This window comes from Ylistrum balloti, unplaced genomic scaffold (assembly GCF_031769215.1).
Source record: "Ylistrum balloti isolate Yb309-2 unplaced genomic scaffold, AGI_CSIRO_Ybal_v1 Utg370240, whole genome shotgun sequence".
NCBI lineage: Eukaryota > Metazoa > Mollusca > Bivalvia > Pectinida > Pectinidae > Ylistrum > Ylistrum balloti.
Window position 1 is genome coordinate 894,481 of NW_026782195.1, and position 22,080 is coordinate 916,560.

A 22,080-nucleotide genomic window follows, 5' to 3' on the forward strand; every position below is an offset into this window, starting at 1 on the left:
TACTAGTATAATCATTTAATACATTTAGATCATAAATATAAAAATAAAGAGGACGTTACTAAAATGATCATGACGCATAAAACATTCACCATCATAAAACTAACACAAGGATTTATCTTCACTTACAAACCTTAAAATTACATAAAAACTTAAAATCTCTTAAAATTCATTCACACAGATGCACCTAAAATGATTCCAATACAAACATACATTATGACAACTTCAGATAAAACATCTATACAATATGGCCGTTAATTGCACAGTTCTGGGCAGTATATAGCTTGAGCTAGAGATCACAAGAGAATGTCGCATCACAACTAATTTAAAAGTCTTCATCAAGTGAGAACGAGTGACTACCTGATGAACCACCACTCATTACTCCCATCTTCTGATATTCTCCAACTCTCTTCTCAAAGAAATTGGTTTTTCCTTCCAATGAGATTTGCTCCATAAAGTCAAATGGGTTTTCAACATTGTACAACTGTAAAAAAAAATTTGTTTTAAATTATTTCAAGGTTTAAGTTAAAAAAAACTTGCATTAAAGCGAAGACATCTCATTTTTTTATCACCAGAAAACACATCAGTTTTGGTCAAAAGTTGGTAACTGGTATTCATAAGATGTGATATAGAAAAAACAGTGTCCTGTAAAGTACATCAAAAGTAACTCAGAAAGAACCATAGATTTAAGCAGGAGCACTTCCATTTATGAATCTCCATGATATATATCTTGTGAAACTACATTAAAAGCCTGTCAAGAGAAGAAAAAAACTACCCTACTCTCAAGGGTTTAAAACCGAATGTCAGTACAATGTTTCACATCTTACCTTATCACATTTTAACTCCACCAGTAGTCGGTCAGCCACAAACTCGATGTATTGCCTCATCAACACACAGTTCATGCCAATCAAGTTGACTGGAAGAGCATCTGTAAGGAATTCCTGCTCGATCTTTACAGCATCATCAATGATTTCCTGCACTCTTTCTTGTGTTGGTTTATTTGCAAGATGGTTGAACATGAGACAGGCAAAGTCACAGTGTAGACCCTGTAATAGTACAAAAACAGTTGGTTATATTTTAGATAAATGGATCAGAAATAAGAAAATCCAGAAATTTATCAAATTTTTAGCAAGAAATACAAGTATGGCAAACGTTATCCTTACCTCATCCCTACTGATCAACTCATTGCTGAAAGTTAGACCAGGCATGATTCCTCTCTTCTTGAGCCAGAATATGGCAGCAAAGCTACCAGAGAAAAAGATACCCTCTACAGCAGCAAATGCTACAACACGTTCTGAATAATCTGAATCCTGATCCCCGATCCATCGCAAGGCCCAGTCAGCCTTCTTTTTCACACATGGCATTGTCTCGATGGCATTAAAAAGGAAATCCCTGTGGAGTATATGAAGAGATTTTTAGACAGGTTTCTACTAAATAATTATCTTAGCAGATATTTATGTGAAATTAAAATTATTTCAATTTAATTCTGATTTTGACCTTTTTAGACTTCTTGAAACTTGAATTACTGCACAAGATAATTTATTTGACTAGAGATGGGGACAAATTACTTTGATATATGTATGTTGAAAAATCCTTTCTTTGATCTTTATAGCATTATCCAACTTCTATGCTACAAATGATGGTATATATAATAGAATCTGCTTATAAGTTATTTTTTTATACCTTTGTTCATTTTACAAGATATCTTACCTTTGAACAGGGTCTTTGATATAGGTGTCAATTAGAAGACTGTACATTTCTGAGTGAATGTTTTCCATGGCTACTTGGAAACCATAGAAACATCTTGCTTCTGTGGCTTGGACTTCCTTGCTGAATCTCTCAACCTAAAAATAAATTTTCAGTTATTAAAAACTGTTATTGGTCTCGTAACCAAATGACATGACTTTCATCAATGCACTAAAAGCAATGTAACGACTTGAAATTCCATACTCACCAAGTTCTCATTGACAATTCCATCACTAGCAGCGAAAAATGCCAGGACATGGGAAATGAAGTGCTTCTCGTCATCCTTAAGGTTTTCCCAGTGGTGCATGTCTTTGGACAGATCAACTTCTTCTGCAGTCCAGAAGGAAGCTTCTGCCTTTTTGTACATCTTCCATATGTCATGGTACTCAATAGGAAACACTACAAAGCGACGAGGGTTCTCCTTTAACAGTGGTTCTTCTTTAAGGACCTTTCTCCTCGGTGCTGGTTTGACCATTTGTTTGATTGGCTGCAATAATGAAATTTTGAATTAAAAACTTGTGATAGGACTTCATGGTTAGAGTCTACAGCATATGCAATTTTATTATTTGCTCTATAAAAAATATGAATTAGGTGATGTTGATGACATCAGTAAATCAAGACGATTCTAAATTGGTAAATACACATATATATATACATTATGAATTTTAAACCTCAGATTCACAGTGAAGCAATGTTGATATATTCATGTTGCTTTGTTATTTTACAATTTGTAATATCAACATAATAGTATATAACGTCTCACCTCACTAACTGGCTTTGTTATGATGTTCTGAAAAGAAAAGAAAACTCCAAATTTAACATTCATCAGTCATAGCTATACAATGAAAAGGACAAGATTACAAAAGTAAAAAATTCACTTTTGCTGCAAAAAAAAAAGTTTAGTATTTTGCAAAACATCCCTCCCTCAAAATCAACAGGAAACAGGACTTGCAATTTGTTTTTTAAGTCTACAATTTTGACATCAAAACAATAGTATCCCTTGCACAAGTACCTGTAAGCATACCTAACAGTTTAATAAGGTGAGGTGATCTCCCTCGGTCAAATGTTGATAAATTCGGCAAGTTAGGTTTATAGAAAATCATTTTTACTAGCCCTACATAATTACTTAAGGAAATGCATGTTCATACTTACATGTTAGACGTCTTAAGGACAAGTTTTTTCCATAAATTATGAATGACCTTTGACCTCAGTACATCACATTACTTGTTTTGCCCATTTGTAAATTTTAGTTTAAGAAAGTTTTTTCATTCTTATTAACATGTATACTGCATTTATCTTTTAGTTCTTCATAACATTATAATCAGCCAGTCTCTAACTTATCTCTGAACTGTTCCTTGTTTTAGATTATGCTATATTAGCATGAATGGGTCAAATTTTACACTTTCCCATTTGGCATATATGTATATCTAATTACCAATGATATATACTGTGATAATTTATTTGGCGTAAATATAATTGTTTGGTTATTTATAATTCTAAGAATTGCCCTACAGAGCTAATGCTTTATTGTTCAAAAACAACTCTTTCTTGTATCTTAAATCAATTTTTACAGTACTAAAATAATATTTTAGATAACAATACAAGGCCACTTAAGTAACTAGTGACACTTACTTGAGAGTTATTTATAATATGATAGAAATAAATCAAGATATGCCTGGCCTGTCCGTTCAAGTTTTTGCTAATGCTAGGATAGCAGTTCCAAGATTTTTTTTTCATAAAGTTTCAAAAAATGAAAAAAAAAAATAAATATCAAATTTAGATTCCCTCCAAAAGAAAAATGTGTTCATAACTGATAAAAATATTCCCAAATTATTAGTTATTTCAGTATTACCTGTTTTTGATGGTCTCCTAAAACTTTAGGCTTGAGACCTTCTGGTGCCTGAAAGAAAAAAACACTTTTACAACAAACCAAAGATTGCAAGTTTCTAAATGTAATATTTTCTCTTAAGATCTTAAAATACTGAATAGAATGCAGCAAACAATGACAAAATAACTATGGTAGTGAATATTGCGTTGTGTAACCACTAAACCACATTCCCGCCAGCTACCAAACAAAGTGAATTATCATATTTATGGTAAACAACTTAAATATGATAATTCACTCCAAGTTCTTTTCATAACGAATAAAATTCGCTCATAGTTTTCTTTCCATGTTTAAGACTTTTAAGAAAAGATTGTTTTCTGACAAGAGATATCGTTTGTTTCAGCACAAGGGATACAAAGTTACGTTGCATAAGCACTCAAAATGTCTTGAATATCGATTTGTATATGTTTTTTACTGCTTTTTAAAACAGATATATCCGGTTACTATCCGCCACTTCTTTATAATGCTTTTGTTCTTTGAAAACTAAATGAGAAAACAGGGTCGTTACAAAACGGTTTTTCACAACGTTCAACGAGGCAGATAGTGTTACACAACTTTTGGCGGGAGGCCACGTCTTGTTTTGGGTGCAAAAAAGACATTGCAAAGTTAACCACTTTCTTGATTATAAGACACATTACAATAAACAAGTCCAACATGGTGAAATTAATTTGAAGAAAATATATTTCCAGTTTACATAACTTTTTGGACGCCAACGCGCCATTTTCTGAGAGGAAAACAAATTCAGATACTCACTTTGTTTTCGTCGTTAATTTGCATCTTCTTCATGAGAGCAGCAGTTGACACTTGTGTAGTTCTGGGAGAGTTTGCAGACAACATGTTTTAAAATTATATTAACGAGTTACTAAAAATATTGTGCAAGAAATTTTGTAAAATTCAATGAAAATAAAATACGACTGCACCGGTCTGCCAGTTCACGAGCTAATAATAATTTTTACGGGAAACTGCTTCATATTATCGCGCTCGTTTGTCAACAAACCAATCAGTGACGAGAAGAACGACGATTGGACAGAATGGAATCACCCATAGGTGTCGTAGCTTATGATTGACTGATATTGTTTGACAACAAGCTTTTACTAGACTTGTGTTATATTGTTTACTGAAACTATTCATACGATGAAAGAGACGGAAATTGCTAATCTTGAATCATACTCGCAATGACAAGTAATTGTGAAATATCAAATTTATTCATTTCAACGATACTCCATGCTTTTGGATGATTCTACTTTCAATAGCATAGCAACCCATGTGAATTATATTTCAAGTATATTATTACGCGCTGAAAATGTTTTTGTCTTTACTAATTCCTTTCAGTGAATTCTTGAATCAAATTATTTATAAATCAAATAATAAATCTCAATTGCAATGAAAAAATCACATCCAGTGCATGGATTGTCTTAAAAAACAAGGCACTACTTCGGTGGATGTATTTCCTGTATAATGTAAACAATGTTATAGTTTAGAAATGGCTGCCGCTGACAGCATCCGCGTGGTTGATGATGATTATGTGAAGAGGATACATAGTAGAAACCCGTCAGGACATTTACATAAGGGTATGACTTATTGCTGTTGTCGATGGGTTGGAATAGTAATAGTGAATTTAAGCATTTTCACCGTTTCGATTCGATAGCCTGGTAGTTTTTGACGACTAACATCCGTGAACATCGAAGATGACCGATTCTTATTTATACATTTAGAGTGTTTTTTTTTTAATTCGTCATATGTGTTGCTTATTAAGAATCAATATTCTTTTCGTTTCGGCACTGAACGGTATCCTATAATTGTCATAAACTGAAACATTCCACGAACTGCACCACACGAATCTTTTTGCAAAGAGCATATTGTAGGCCCTAAATGATGCTAGTCCATAAATGCTCTCCTCAGCAACTGTTATTTATTAAAAAGAAAGGAAATGAACAAATTTGTTACACAGAAACAGCAGAAAAGAAATGTTGGATACAAACGTTACCAAACTGAAGTCTTTATACCAAAATATTCAAAAGTTGAAATGACTATTCCGATGGTTTCAATGTAGGATAAAGCCAGAACTTTCCAGTACCTTTAAAATTATCTCATAAGCACCAGGTATTTTAGATGTATTCAATTGTGAATGGCCATTTTACATCACAGCATCGATCACTTAGATGTATTTTTACACTGTGCTCCACAATTGTAACTTTTTAGGTCATGTCAGTTCAAAGCCAAAACTACCACCAAAATTACCAATTAATTCAACAATCATTAAGAAGTCCCACAACTTTGAATTCATTTATCATTTGATATTCGATGTAAATCCTTCACACATGATATGTAGATATTGTGCTTTATTTGATCTACATAATGTAATTAAAATAATTCAGGCCACTTAAAACAACAATTGGCAATGGTATCAAATATATCACTGTACTTAGCCTTAGATGTAGGATTATACTCTGATAAAGAACTCTAGAAATTTGATGTCTGAATTTCATATAATCACTTTTGATTTCATTACCTGTTAAAATATGATGCCAGAATTTTTTTGTATGAAGATTTTGAAAACTTTTTTTTTTTTTTTTTTTTTTAATTTTTTCAGGGCATGGTATTGTGGCAGCTACAGCATCAATTCCAAGCAAATACCAGACTATTGTAACTGACAATGCTGATAAACGAGGATTTCTTTCCAAAGCCAAAAGATTCAAATATGATGCATTTATTGTATGTACCATGATTTATTGAAAATATTTCCATGTTTCCAAACTCCAATGAAACATCTACTCTTATATACACTAATTGGTCTCTTCAACACTTTTAATAGAAACAAATTTTATTTACTCATGAACATTTAATTTTGATATAATGATTTATTTGATAATATTTTTATTCGTTCAAAATACTATATTGATGACATTTGTTCAGTGACTTGTAGTATATGTATGTCATATTATTGATAATCATCACATGTAGATTTCTAAAAATTCTTCTCCTTTATTCAAAGTGTAAATAAAAATTGAATTTGCCAGGCCTTAACTAAAACCTGCTGATAATTACAGGAAGATGGTATTGGTGAAAATTGGATGATCTATATTTCAGACGGATGCACCAGGCCCAGGTGGTTATGTTGGACATTCAAAAATGGACAATGAGTCAGTTTCATATTCCAAAAAAGGAACTGGAAGTTTTGCTTCAAAGGTAATAAGGCTTGCAAGACTAAAAACACCTTCAGTCTTTCCATTTATGTTGCAACAAAACAGTAGTTGATTGGCTAACAATGATTCCTTTCTCTATTATTTTTAAAACCGTTGTAACTTGTGAGTCACTCTGGAAATCTGATTATGTACATTTACATTTCCACTGTTATAACTATACTCAGTGTATTTCACGACATTTTTGTTTTTCAATGTAAATGGAATAAATTGACAGTTTGAACCAATAAAAAAAGATTTTTTATCTTTCTATACAAATTAATTTGCAATATTGTATATTTTAAAAATGTCAAAACGTCTAAAGAATCATGGTAGATTTCAACATTATCAGGAGTCTGATAATCAAGTACACTCCACTGATTTAATGGAATTTTTATTTATATCACTAATTTTTTTAATATTTATGCATTGTACTGATTTCTACTGAATCTTTAGTCCAAGAAAGGTCTGAAGTACCAGCTGACCAGTGCTCCAGGCCCAGGTATCTATGGTCTGCCAAGCATGCTACGTACTCAGCGAGATTACAACCAGGCTACATGTACCAGTGCATTCCACAAACCTATAGCTCAGCCATCCAGCAAAACAGAGGCTCGGCCAGCACCTAATCAGTATGATGTAAGCCATTGTCTGAAGAAAAATGTTTGATATTAAAAGACCACTATGATAAGTATTTTGTAATTGTTCTTGTCTGGTTACCTATATGGTATTTTTCCTCTTAGTGAAAAAAAAATTGTTTTAAAAATCCAGAACAGACTTTTTTATTTGATTTGATTCCCTTTGAACTTCAGTTTAAAATGGTCTTAGTTTTAATTACTGTAACAGGATTTTTAATCTTAAATTTTTCAGATATTGAAAGTTAAATATGGAAAGGCAAACAATGTGACAGCTAATGCAGGATTCAAATCTCAAACCAAAAGAGAAGTGATAAAACTTGATGACTTAGCCAGAAACCCAGCTCCAGGTTAGTAAGATTTTTGTTGGAGCTAGAAGCACTGCTCCAGGTTAGTAATATTCTTATCAGGGCTAGAAACCTTGCTCCAGGTTAGTAAAATTCTTGTCAGGGCTAGAAACCCTGCTCCAGGTTAGTAAAATTCTTGTCAGGGCTAGAAACCCTGCTCCAGGTTAGTAAAATTCTTATCAGGGCTAGAAACCTTGCTCCAGGTTAGTAAAATTCTTGTCAGGGCTAGAAACCCTGCTCCAGGTTAGTAAAATTCTTGTCAGGGCTAGAAACCCTGCTCTAGGTTAGTAAGATTCTTTTCGGGCTAGAAACCTTGCTCCAGGTTAGTAATATTTTTGTTGGGGCTAGAAACCTTGCTCCAGGTTAGTAATATTCTTATCAGGGCTAGAAACCCTGCTCCAGGTTAGTAAAATTCTTATCAGGGCTAGAAACCCTGCTCCAGGTTAGTAAAATTCTTATCAGGGCTAGAAACACTGCTCCAGGTTAGTAAGATTCTTGTCAGGGCTAGAAACCCTGTTCCAGGTTAGTAAGATTCTTGTCAGGGTTGAAAACACTGCTCCAGGTTAGTAAGATTCTTGTCAGTGAAACCCTGCTCCAGGTTAGTTAGATTCTTATCAGGGCTAGTAACTCTGCTCCAGGTTAATAAGATTCTTGTCAGTGAAAGCCTGTTCCAGGTTAGTAAGATTCTTGTCAGGGCTAGAAACACTGTTCTAGGTTAGTAAGATTCTTGTCAGTGAAAGCCTGTTCCAGGTTAGTAAGGTTCTTGTCAGGGCTAGAAACACTGTTCCAGGTTAGTAAGATTCTTGTTAGGGCTAGAAACACTGTTCCAGGTTAGTAAGATTCTTGTCGGGGCTAGAAACATCTTCTCCAGGTTAGTAAGATTCTTGTCAGTGAAACCCTGCTCCAGGTTAGTAAGATTCTTGTCAAGGGAATGCTGCATCAAGTTTGTAAGATTCTGTTCAGGAAAAATCTGTTCCAGGTTAGTAAGTTTCTTGTCAAGACTAGATGCCTAACTTCAGTTTTGTATGATCCTGTCAGGGTTATATATATTGTTTAGGTTAGTTTCCTGACCTGACCAGAAATCCTGCTTCAGGTTGATAAGTTAACATTTTAAAAAATCTTTCTTCAGTTTATAAATATCCCTGATGATGTTCCATGTAAGTAAAATACTGTATTGACTTCACTAGAAACCCTGATTCAAGTTTGTAATATTCCCACCTAGGCCCAAAACATTTATATTTATGAATGAAACATAATGATGTAAAATGAACATGTACATTATTGTGTATGTTTGTATAAACAAACAAAAAAATAAAATCTTGTTAAAAAAGTCTCAAATATAAAGATTTGAACCAAGGAGTAAATAATACAAAGTTGAAATTTAATAGCTTTATTTGATAGAAAAACTATGATATCAAATAAAAATGTCTGTTCAAATTTATTTATGTCTTATTCATTTTTTTACAGGTCATTATGATGTTAAAGATGATCTCCTCCATGACAGTGCTAAAATTCCTCTCTCTAGTTTCAAGTCAAAGTCTAAGCGACAAATGCATGCAGACCCAGCTCCGGTAAATAAACGCAAATACAAGACAGACTACATAACCAGATCTACAGGACAGACTGCATAGCCAGATACACAGGACAGAATACATAACCAGATACACAGGACAGAATACATAACCAGATCTACAGGACAGAATACATAACCAGATACACAGGACAGAATACATAACAAGACCTACAGGACAGACTGCATAACCAGATACACAGGACAGAATGCATAACCAGATCTACAGGACAGACTACATAACCAGATCTACAGGACAGACTGCATAACCAGATACACAGGACAGACTACATAACCAGATCTACAGGACAGAATACATAACCAGATACACAGGACAGAATACATAACCAGATACACAGGACAGAATACATAATAAGACCTACAGGACAGACTGCATAACCAGATACACAGGACAGAATGCATAACCAGATACACAGGACAGAATACATAACCAGATACACAGGACAGAATACATAACCAGATCTACAGGACAGACTGCATAGCCAGATACACAGGACAGAATACATAACCAGATACACAGGACAGAATACATAACCAGATACACAGGACAGAATACATAACCAGATACACAGGACAGAATACATAACCAGATACACAGGACAGAATACATAACCAGATACACAGGACAGAATACATAACCAGATACACAGGACAGAATACATAACCAGATCTACAGGACAGACTACATAACCAGATCTACAGGACAGACTGCATAGCCAGATACACAGGACAGAATACATAACCAGATACACAGGACAGAATACATAACCAGATACACAGGACAGAATACATAGCCAGATACACAGGACAGAATACATAATAAGACCTACAGGACAGACTGCATAACCAGATACACAGGACAGAATACATAACCAGATACACAGGACAGAATACATAACCAGATCTACAGGACAGACTTCATAACCAGATCTACAGGACAGAATGCATAACCAGATACACAGGACAGAATGCATAACCAGATCTACAGGACAGAATACATAACCAGATACACAGGACAGAATACATAACCAGATACACAGGACAGAATACATAACCAGATACACAGTACAGAATACATAACCAGATACACAGGACAGAATACATAACCAGATACACAGGACAGAATACATAACCAGATACACAGGACAGAATACATAACAGATACATAACCAGATACACAGGACTGCATAACCAGATACACAGGACAGACTACATATCCAGATCTACAGGACAGACTTCATATCCAGATCTACAGGACAGAATACATAACCAGATACACAGGACAGAATACATAACCAGATACACAGGACAGAATACATAACCAGATCTACAGGACAGACTACATAACCAGATACACAGGACAGAATACATAACCAGATACACAGGACAGAATACATAACCAGATACACAGGACAGAATACATAACCAGATCTACAGGACAGAATACATAACCAGATACACAGGACAGAATACATATACACCAGATACACAGGACAGACAATACATAACCAGATACACAGGACAGAATACATAACCAGATACACAGGACAGAATACATAACCAGATACACAGGACAGACAATACATGCACAGACAGATACACAGGACACAGGACAGGACAGACTACATAACCAGATCTACAGGACGGACAGAATACATAACCAGATACACAGGACAGAATACATAACCAGATCTACAGGACAGAATACATAACCAGATACACAGGACAGAATACATAACCAGATACACAGGACAGAATACATAACCAGATCTACAGGACAGAATACATAACCAGATACACAGGACAGAATACATAACCAGATCTACAGGACAGAATACATAACCAGATACACAGGACAGAATACATAACCAGATACACAGGACAGAATACATAACCAGATACACAGGACAGAATACATAACCAGATCTACAGGACAGACTGCATAACCAGATACACAGGACAGAATGCATAACCAGATCTACAGGACAGAATACATAGCCAGATACACAGGACTGACTGCATAACCAGATCTACAGGACAGAATACATAACACAGGACAGAATACATAACCAGATACACAGGACAGAATACATAACCAGATACACAGGACAGAATACATAACCAGATACACAGGACAGAATACATAACCAGATACACAGGACAGAATACATAACCAGATACACAGGACAGAATACATAACCAGATACACAGGACAGAATACATAACCAGATACACAGGACAGAATACATAACCAGATACACAGGACAGAATACATAACCAGATACACAGGACAGAATACATAACCAGATACACAGGACAGAATACATAACCAGATCTACAGGACAGAATACATAACCAGATACACAGGACAGAATACATAACCAGATACACAGGAAAGAATACATAACCAGATCTACAGTACAGAATACATAACCAGATACACAGGAAAGAATACATAACCAGATCTACAGGACAGAATACATAACCAGATACACAGGACAGAATATATAACAAAATCTACAGGACAGAATACATTACAAGATACACAGGAAAGAATACATAACCAGATCTACAGTACAGAATACATAACCAGATACACAGGACTGACTGCATAACCAAATCTACAGGACATAACCAGATCTACAGTACAGAATACATAACCAGATACACAGGACAGAATACATAACCAGATCTACAGGACAGAATACATAACCAGATACACAGGACAGAATACATAACCAGATACACAGGACAGAATACATAGCCAGATACACAGGACAGACTGCATAGCCAGATACACAGGACAGAATACATAACCAGATACACAGGACAGAATACATAACCAGATCTACAGGACATAACCAGATACACAGGACAGAATACATAACAAGATACACAGAACAGATTAGATACAAGACAGAATACAGCATTTTGGGCTGTATATGGTTTTGGTCGCTTTTCTGGAATTTGGTTAATAAAATGGATTAAGCCTGACAAAATGATATGTGGGTTTACTGTAGCATTAGCATGTGTTTTGGGGGCATTACTAGGTTTTGGACATTTAAAAATTGACAGTATATTACCATTCCAGATACGCTGGGCATAATTCATGAGCAAATATACAGGAAAGAATACATAATCAGATATACAGGACAGAATACGTAACCAGATACACAGGACAGAATACATAACCAGATATACAGACACAGGACTAGTTTGGGGGCTATACAGGACAGATTAGCAGTTTTTATCAAAGAATTAGGCCTACTGTTGTTTGTGTTGTTTTAGTGAATCAGTCCTACTACCAACATTAAAGTTAATGATCAGATATATTACATTGATTGAATCATCACTCTGAAAGTGTATTGTTATCACACAGGTACCTGGACCTGGTGCCTACAAACCAGGAGAGGCTGTAGATCCTGCAAAAAAGCAGTTGTTTCCGTAAGTATGGTCTATGTCCTCAGGATATGATATTGTCAAGGTGAAGGATCATCAATGTTTTTTAGAAAAGTGGCCTTGACCTCCTTTCGTGGCCAATGGAATGATAATTTTGGAAATCTACAAGTATTTCTCGGTGAAAAATAAAGATTTTTTAGACAACCATAAGTCATGGCAGTGGTATCTTGTATTAATTTTGTACTTACAAAGAATTCAGTTGTCAATATACACTGTACATGTAAAAGTTTATGGTTACTTTCATTTTGCTATTTTAGGAGAAAGCATTATTTATGCATATCAGCGCCTGCTATGCCCCTGCCCTCCACACCTCCCCTGCCTGGCCCAGGGAGCTATGAGGTGGTGGACTATGAGGGACCCCCTAAACACTACATGTCCAGTGCTGCCTTTGTGTCCACATGTAGTAGGTGGACTGGAGCAGCCCAACACATGGAACAGCCTGGTCCAGGTAGGTACATCACTATTATCATTACTCAGTTTACAAGTACATAACATGGAACAGCCTGGTCCAGGGACACATCACTATTATCATTACTCAGTATACATGCATGTCATGATGGAGGGGGTGGGGTCATTTTCAATTTATGTATACAAACATGGTTAGTGTTTCATTACATATTGTATAATGATTAAGGAATACATGCACAACACATAGGTTGTTCAGGCAACAGCAAGCAAATCAATATTTGTCCAGTCATTTAAGTTCTGAAGTATAACAATATCATTTTCAAGGTTAACTGTTGATGTGTGTGTTATAGCAATTTATTGATGTGAACCTTACCCATAAATTATTACAAAACTTGACGAGTCAGAAGAATAATAGGGAAGTAATACAGACTCGGCTGTGGTCATCATAGTTTAGAATAGCTTGACGTTCCCTCAGTCTGACTATGGAATAGATCATCAATGTCACTCTCTGATCAATACACAGATTGGGAGTCTGCACTCACCTCCTTCATATCTACAGCTTTGTAAGAGACACATTTCAGTCTGTATACACAGCTTTATAAGGAGACACATTTCAGTCCCTATCTTCAGCTATGTAGAGTGACACATTTCAGTCCCTTTTCACAGCTTTATAGAGAGAAACATTTCAGTCCCTTTTCACAGCTTTATAGAGAGAAACATTTCAGTCCCTTTTCACAGCTTTATAGAGAGACACATTTCAGTCCCTATCTTCAGCTATGTAGAGAGACACATTTCAGTCCCTATCTTCAGCTATGTAGAGTGACACATTTCAGTCCCTTTTCACAGCTTTATAGAGAGACACATTTCAGTCCCTATCTTCAGCTATGTAAAGTGACACATTTCAGTCCCTTTTCACAGCTTTATAGAGAGAAACATTTCAGTCCCTTTTCACAGCTTTATAGAGAGAAACATTTCAGTCCCTTTTCACAGCTTTATAGAGAGACACATTTCAGTCCCTATCTTCAGCTATGTAGAGAGACACATTTCAGTCCCTATCTTCAGCTATGTAGAGTGACACATTTCAGTCCCTTTTCACAGCTTTATAGAGAGACACATTTCAGTCCCTTTTCACAGCTTTATAGAGTGACACATTTCAGTCCCTATCTCCAGCTATGTAGAGTGACACATTTCAGTCCCTTTTCACAGCTTTATAGAGAGACACATTTCAGTCCCTATCTTCAGCTATGTAGAGAGACACATTTCAGTCCCTATCTTCAGCTATGTAGAGTGACACATTTCAGTCCCTTTTCACAGCTTTATATAGAGACATATTTCCGTATCTATAGCTTTTTAGGGAAACACTTTACAGCCCCTACCTATATCTTTGTAGGGAGATAGCAATCTGATTATCGAATATCAGGTTGTACAGTAGTACATACGATTCCCTGTAGATTGTAGTGTACAGTAATACAGATTCCCTGTAGATTGTGGTGTACAGTAATACAGATTCCCTGTAGATTGTGGTGTACAGTAATCTATCAGATTCCCTGTAGATTGTGGTGTACAGTAATACAGATTCCCTTTAGATTGTGGTGTACAGTAATACAGATTCCGTGTAGATTGTGGTGTACAGTAATACAGATTCCCTATAGATTGTGGTGTACAGTAATACAGATTCCCTTTAGATTGTGGTGTACAGTAATACAGATTCCGTGTAGATTGTAGTGTACAGTAATACAGATTCCCTGTAGATTGTGGTGTACAGTAATACAGATTCCCTGTAGATTGTGGTGTACAGTAATACAGATTCCCTTTAGATTGTGGTGTACAGTAATACAGATTCCGTGTAGATTGTGGTGTACAGTAATACAGATTCCCTATAGATTGTGGTGTACAGTAATACAGATTCCCTTTAGATTGTGGTGTACAGTAATACAGATTCCCTATAGATTGTGGTGTACAGTAATACAGATTCCCTATAGATTGTGGTGTACAGTAATCTATTAGATTCCCTGTAGATTGTGGTGTACAGTAATCTATTAGATTCCCTGTAGATTGTGGTGTACAGAAATCTACCAGATTCCCTGTAGATTGTGGTGTACAGTAATACAGATTCCCTGTAGATTGTGGTGTACAGTAATCTATCAGATTCCGTGTAGATTGTGGTGTACAGTAATCTATCAGATTCCCTGTAGATTGTGGTGTACAGTAATACAGATTCCCTGTAGATTGTGGTGTACAGTAATACAGATTCCCTGTAGATTGTGGTGTACAGTAATCTATTAGATTCCCTGTAGATTGTGGTGTACAGTAATCTATCAGATTCCCTGTAGATTGTGGTGTACAGTAATACAGATTCCCTGTAGATTGTGGTGTACAGTAATCTATCAGATTCCCTGTAGATTGTGGTGTACAGTAATCTATCAGATTCCCTGTAGATTGTGGTGTACAGTAATACAGGTTCCCTGTAGATTGTGGTGTACAGTAATACAGATTCCCTGTAGATTGTGGTGTACAGTAATACAGATTCCCTGTAGATTGTGGTGTACATTAATACAGATTCCCTGTAGATTGTGGTGTACAGTAATCTATCAGATTCCCTGTAGATTGTGGTGTACAGTAATACAGATTCCCTGTAGATTGTGGTGTACAGTAATACAGATTCCCTATAGATTGTGGTGTACAGTAATACAGATTCCCTTTAGATTGTGGTGTACAGTAATACAGATTCCCTGTAGATTGTGGTGTACAGTAATACAGATTCCCTTTAGATTGTGGTGTACAGTAATACAGATTCCCTGTAGATTGTGGTGTACAGTAATACAGATTCCCTGTAGATTGTGGTGTACAGTAATACAGATTCCCTGTAGATTGTGGTGTACAGTAATACAGATTCCCTATAGATTGTGGTGTACAGTAATACAGATTCCCTGTAGATTGTGGTGTACAGTAATACAGATTCCCTGTAGATTGTGGTGTACAGTAATACAGATTCCCTGTAGATAGTGGTGTACAGTAATACAGATTCCCTTTAGATTGTGGTGTACAGTAATACAGATTCCCTGTAGATTGTGGTGTACAGTAATCTATTAGATTCCCTGTAGATTGTGGTGTACAGAAATCTACCAGATTCCCTATAGATTGTGGTGTACAGTAATACAGATTCCCTGTAGATTGTGGTGTACAGTAATACAGATTCCCTGTAGATTGTGGTGTACAGTAATACAGATTCCCTGTAGATAGTGGTGTACAGTAATACAGATTCCCTGTAGATTGTGGTGTACAGTTATCTATTAGATTCCGTGTAGATTGTGGTGTACAGTAATCTATCAGATTCCCTGTAGATTGTGGTGTACAGTTATCTATTAGATTCCCTGTAGATTGTGGTGTACAGTAATCTATCAGATTCCCTGTAGATTGTGGTGTACAGTTATCTATTAGATTCCCTGTAGATTGTGGTGTACAGTAATCTATCAGATTCCCTGTAGATTGTGGTGTACAGTAATACAGATTCCCTGTAGATTGTGGTGTACAGTAATACAGATTCCCTATAGATTGTGGTGTACAGTAATCTATTAGATTCCCTGTAGATTGTGGTGTACAGTAATACAGATTCCCTGTAGATTGTGGTGTACAGTAATACAGATTCCCTGTAGATTGTGGTGTACAGTAATCTATTAGATTCCCTGTAGATTGTGGTGTACAGTAATCTATTAGATTCCCTGTAGATTGTGGTGTACAGTAATACAGATTCCCTGTAGATTGTGGTGTACAGTAATACAGATTCCCTATAGATTGTGGTGTACAGTAATCTATTAGATTCCCTGTAGATTGTGGTGTACAGTAATACAGATTCCCTGTAGATTGTGGTGTACAGTAATCTATCAGATTCCCTGTAGATTGTGGTGTACAGTAATACAGATTCCCTGTAGATTGTGGTGTACAGTAATACAGATTCCCTGTAGATTGTGGTGTACAGTAATACAGATTCCCTGTAGATTGTGGTGTACAGTAATACAGATTCCCTGTAGATTGTGGTGTACAGTAATACAGATTCCCTGTAGATTGTGGTGTACAGTAATCTATTAGATTCCCTGTAGATTGTGGTGTACAGTAATACAGGTTCCCTGTAGATTGTGGTGTACAGTAATACAGATTCCCTGTAGATTGTGGTGTACAGTAATACAGATTCCCTGTAGATTGTGGTGTACAGTAATACAGATTCCCTGTAGATTGTGGTGTACAGTAATACAGATTCCCTGTAGATTGTGGTGTACAGTAATCTATTAGATTCCCTGTAGATTGTGGTGTACAGTAATACAGATTCCCTGTAGATTGTGGTGTACAGTAATACAGATTCCCTGTAGATTGTGGTGTACAGTAATCTATTAGATTCCCTGTAGATTGTGGTGTACAGTAATACAGATTCCCTGTAGATTGTGGTGTACAGTAATACAGATTCCCTGTAGATTGTGGTGTACAGTAATACAGATTCCCTGTAGATTGTGGTGTACAGTAATCTATCTGATTCCCTGTAGATTGTGGTGTACAGTAATACAGATTCCCTGTAGATTGTGGTGTACAGTAATACAGATTCCCTGTAGATTGTGGTGTACAGTAATCTATTAGATTCCCTGTAGATTGTGGTGTACAGTAATACAGATTCCCTGTAGATTGTGGTGTACAGTAATACAGATTCCCTGTAGATTGTGGTGTACAGTAATACAGATTCCGTGTAGATTGTGGTGTACAGTAATACAGATTCCCTGTAGATTGTGGTGTACAGTAATACAGATTCCCTGTAGATTGTGGTGTACAGTAATCTATTAGATTCCCTGTAGATTGTGGTGTACAGTAATACAGATTCCCTGTAGATTGTGGTGTACAGTAATACAGATTCCCTGTAGATTGTGGTGTACAGTAATACAGATTCCCTGTAGATTGTGGTGTACAGTAGTCTATCAGATTCCCTGTAGATTGTGGTGTACAGTAATCTATCAGATTCCCTGTAGATTGTGGTGTACAGTAATACAGATTCCATGTAGATTGTGGTGTACATTAATACAGATTCCCTGTAGATTGTGGTGTACAGTAATACAGATTCCCTGTAGATTGTGGTGTACAGTAATACAGATTCCCTGTAGATTGTGGTGTACATTAATACAGATTCCCTGTAGATTGTGGTGTACAGTAATCTATCAGATTCCGTGTAGATTGTGGTGTATAGTAATACAGATTCCCTGTAGATTGTGGTGTACATTAATACAGATTCCCTGTAGATTGTGGTGTACAGTAATACAGATTCCCTGTAGATTGTGGTGTACAGTAATCTATTAGATTCCCTGTAGATTGTGGTGTACAGTAATCTATCAGATTCCCTGTAGATTGTGGTGTACAGTAATCTATCAGATTCCCTGTAGATTGTGGTGTACAGTAATCTATCAGATTCCCTGTAGATTGTGGTGTACAGTAATACAGATTCCCTGTAGATTGTGGTGTACAGTAATACAGATTCCCTGTAGATTGTGGTGTACAGTAATACAGATTCCCTGTAGATTGTGGTGTACAGTAATCTATTAGATTCCCTGTAGATTGTGGTGTACAGAAATCTATCAGATTCCGTGTAGATTGTGGTGTACAGTAATACAGATTCCCTGTAGATTGTGGTGTACATTAATACAGATTCCCTGTAGATTGTGGTGTACAGTAATACAGATTCCCTGTAGATTGTGGTGTACAGTAATACAGATTCCGTGTAGATTGTGGTGTACAGTAATACAGATTCCCTGTAGATTGTGGTGTACAGTAATACAGATTCCCTGTAGATTGTGGTGTACAGTAATACAGATTCCCTGTAGATTGTGGTGTACAGTAATACAGATTCCCTGTAGATTGTGGTGTACAGTAATACAGATTCCCTGTAGATTGTGGTGTACAGTTATCAGACTGTTATGTTCCCTGTAGATGGTGTTGTACAGTTATCAGACTGTCATGTCCCCTGTAGATGGTGTTGTACAGTTATCAGACGGTTATGTCCCCTGTAGATGGTGTTGTACAGTTGCAGACTGTTATGTCCCCTGTAGATAGTGTTGTACAGTTATCAGACTGTCATGTCCCCTGTAGATGGTGTTGTACAGTTATCAGACTGTTATGTCCCCTGTAGATGGTGTTGTACAGTTATCAGACTGTCATGTCCCCTGTAGATGGTGTTGTACAGTTATCAGACTGTCATGTCCCCTGTAGATGGTGTTGTACAGTTGCAGACTGTTATGTCCCCTGTAGATGGTGTTGTACAGTTGCAGACTGTCATGTTCCCTGTAGATGGTGTTGTACAATTATCAGACTCTCATGTCCCCTGTAGATGGTGTTGTACAGTTATCAGACTGTCATGTCCCCTGTAGATGGTGTTGTACAGTTATCAGACTGTCATGTCCCCTGTAGATGGTGTTGTACAATTATCAGACTCTCATGTCCCCTGTAGATGGTGTTGTACAGTTATCAGACTGTTATGTCCCCTGTAGATGGTGTTGTACAGTTATCAGACTGTCATGTTCCCTGTAGATGGTGTTGTACAGTTATCAGACTGTCATGTCCCCTGTAGATGGCGTTATACAGTTATCAGACTGTTATGTCCCCTGTAGATGGTGTTGTACAGTTATCAGACTGTCATGTTCCCTGTAGATGGTGTTGTACAGTTGCAGACTGTTATGTCCCCTGTAGATGGTGTTGTACAGTTATCAGACTGTTATGTCCCCTGTAGATGGCGTTGTACAGTTATCAGACCGTCAGATAACATGTAAATAGATTCTCCATTTTGTCATTTATTTTTCTTCCCTGATCCAATTTTTTTTTGTTTCCTTTTATTAACTTGATTTTGTTGTGCAATCCTCAGCAACAGAGGATTACACTGGAGGATTGACATCTAAATGGAAATTGACAGAGTTAGATTATGTGATAATGATATGTTTGGGTTACTGTCCACATTGTTTTTATAGCTCACTATCGACCTGTTGGAACTGGAAAACAGTCTTTCATCTACAATGCAGCAGGGAAATGGATTTAGAGAGCTGGGTGCCATTACCGTGGAAACAGTGCGTGGGAGAATGGATGCTACAGTGCTGACAAGTTGTGTCTCTGACAGTATGGATGCGAGTGGAATAACTAAATCATGTAATGGAAGAGAGACTGGCTGAATTAACTAATGGTAGGGAGGCCGAGTATCAGCTATTGCTCATGACCCAATAGGACAAAGGCTATTGGAGAGGTGTTGTCCACTAAAGGGTGGCAAAATGGTAATTAAATAAGGGAGGGTGTTGACAGCAGGTCCCATGAGACTCTTCAAATAGCTAGATCAATAGGTCTTATGAAGTTCGTGTGTGATCTAGAGGTTTAGCAAAATATTATACATTTTGTTTATCTATAGTTTTAGTGGAAAATGTTCTGGTTCAGCTTGTTAAAGGAATGCAGCAATCACTACTACAGTTGTTAAATACTCATTGTATATCTTTTTAAACATTGTTAGATTATTCAGAATACAAATTTCTTTTGTATATCTTACATAAAACAAGTTTTGGGTTTCATAATTTTTCAGTTTGTTCTGCTGATATAATTTTGGTAGAATCACCTTACATAAGTGTGACTCAATGGCTTATGTCAGCTATGTGTCATCTGGCACTGTTGTCAATGGTGATTATAATGTCCCTATGGGTCCTGAGAAACCTCTTTGAAATAGGATTAAGGTAAACCAGTACAGTCACTTTAACTAGCTGTATTAACACATATGAAAGGTCAGATGAGTACCCTTCAGGCCACTCCTTACATAACCTCTGACCCACACAGGTCAGATGGTGTCCCCATTCCCCGTCAAATATGCTGTATTGGATTTGAAATTGAATGAATGAAATATTTATGAGAAGTATGTATGATTTGATTTTTTGGTATGGATATACTTGAATGATTACAATTATTTTACTACAATTAACACCTAATTAGTTTTGACAGGTGTTTCATAACCTTGTATGACGGATGTTTCATAACCTTTCCTAGAAACCTTATACCCTATATTGTTACAATGGAATCTCCCAGTATTTGTGTATGGATGTATGAACTGAAAGTGAGGGTTTAATTATATAATATTTCTCAAACTAGGTATGTCATCAAGTTAGATGAGAGGTTATGTAAATAATTCTATGAAAACATATTATATAAAAAAATATTGGTGTTTGATATAAATTTTATCTACATATTTTTTCTGAATTTTATTTCTATGAAATATTTTTATTATATAAAATTATGCATGCAGTATAAATGATCACTGATTGAATTTGTCACATTCTGGATGAAAAATGACAATTTTTTATTTTGTCACTTAAGTGATTGAAATATAATTTCCATTTAATAAATGTATTTTTATTGAGGTTATTTATTAAATTTCACAAAATACAATTTTTGTACCAACTTCATATATTTGTGTTGTCAATGATTTTTTTAAAACTTGTTATGAAGTTACATTTGTTTGCTATGATGGTCACTAATTTAAAGACTTTATATAATAACTGTTTTAGTTTTTATAATTGAAAATCAATCAAGTGTATTATTTCATGACTTTTTAATCGGCCTTAGAGTTGCACTTTTTGTTAAAGATGTTTGCCAAAGTGTTTACAGTAAAACAAAAATGTACAGTTATTATTTCCTGTCTTATTACCTATATATATTTTTCTTTTTGTTTCTATGTCAATTAGAGACCTCTGTAACTAGAGATCCCAAGATATGTGTAAGGTCTCAGCGGAGGCCATGAGAGGTATATATTATATGGTCTCAACAAACCAGAGAC

The 22,080-nt window shown here is 36.0% G+C and overlaps 2 protein-coding genes across 2 annotated transcripts; one reads left to right on the plus strand and one right to left on the minus strand.

Moving 5' to 3' along the window:
* Positions 1-4,535, minus strand: LOC132552195 (ribonucleoside-diphosphate reductase small chain-like). Its single transcript, XM_060216343.1, has 8 exons — positions 4,382-4,535; positions 3,596-3,643; positions 2,507-2,533; positions 1,952-2,230; positions 1,708-1,841; positions 1,161-1,389; positions 825-1,043; positions 1-481 (listed from the first exon to the last, which is right to left on the minus strand). Exons 1-8 carry the CDS (start codon positions 4,463-4,465, stop codon positions 323-325), a joined length of 1,179 nt encoding a protein of 392 aa, XP_060072326.1. The 5' UTR covers positions 4,466-4,535; the 3' UTR covers positions 1-322.
* A 576-nt stretch (positions 4,536-5,111) lies between these two features.
* LOC132552211 (O(6)-methylguanine-induced apoptosis 2-like) lies at positions 5,112-20,674 on the plus strand. Its single transcript, XM_060216360.1, has 9 exons — positions 5,112-5,199; positions 6,222-6,343; positions 6,719-6,817; positions 7,267-7,446; positions 7,678-7,792; positions 9,257-9,360; positions 12,760-12,824; positions 13,097-13,287; positions 20,243-20,674. The coding sequence occupies exons 1-9, from the start codon at positions 5,112-5,114 to the stop codon at positions 20,308-20,310; spliced, it is 1,032 nt and encodes a 343-aa protein (XP_060072343.1). The 3' UTR covers positions 20,311-20,674.
* The last annotated feature ends 1,406 nt before the right edge of the window (positions 20,675-22,080 follow it).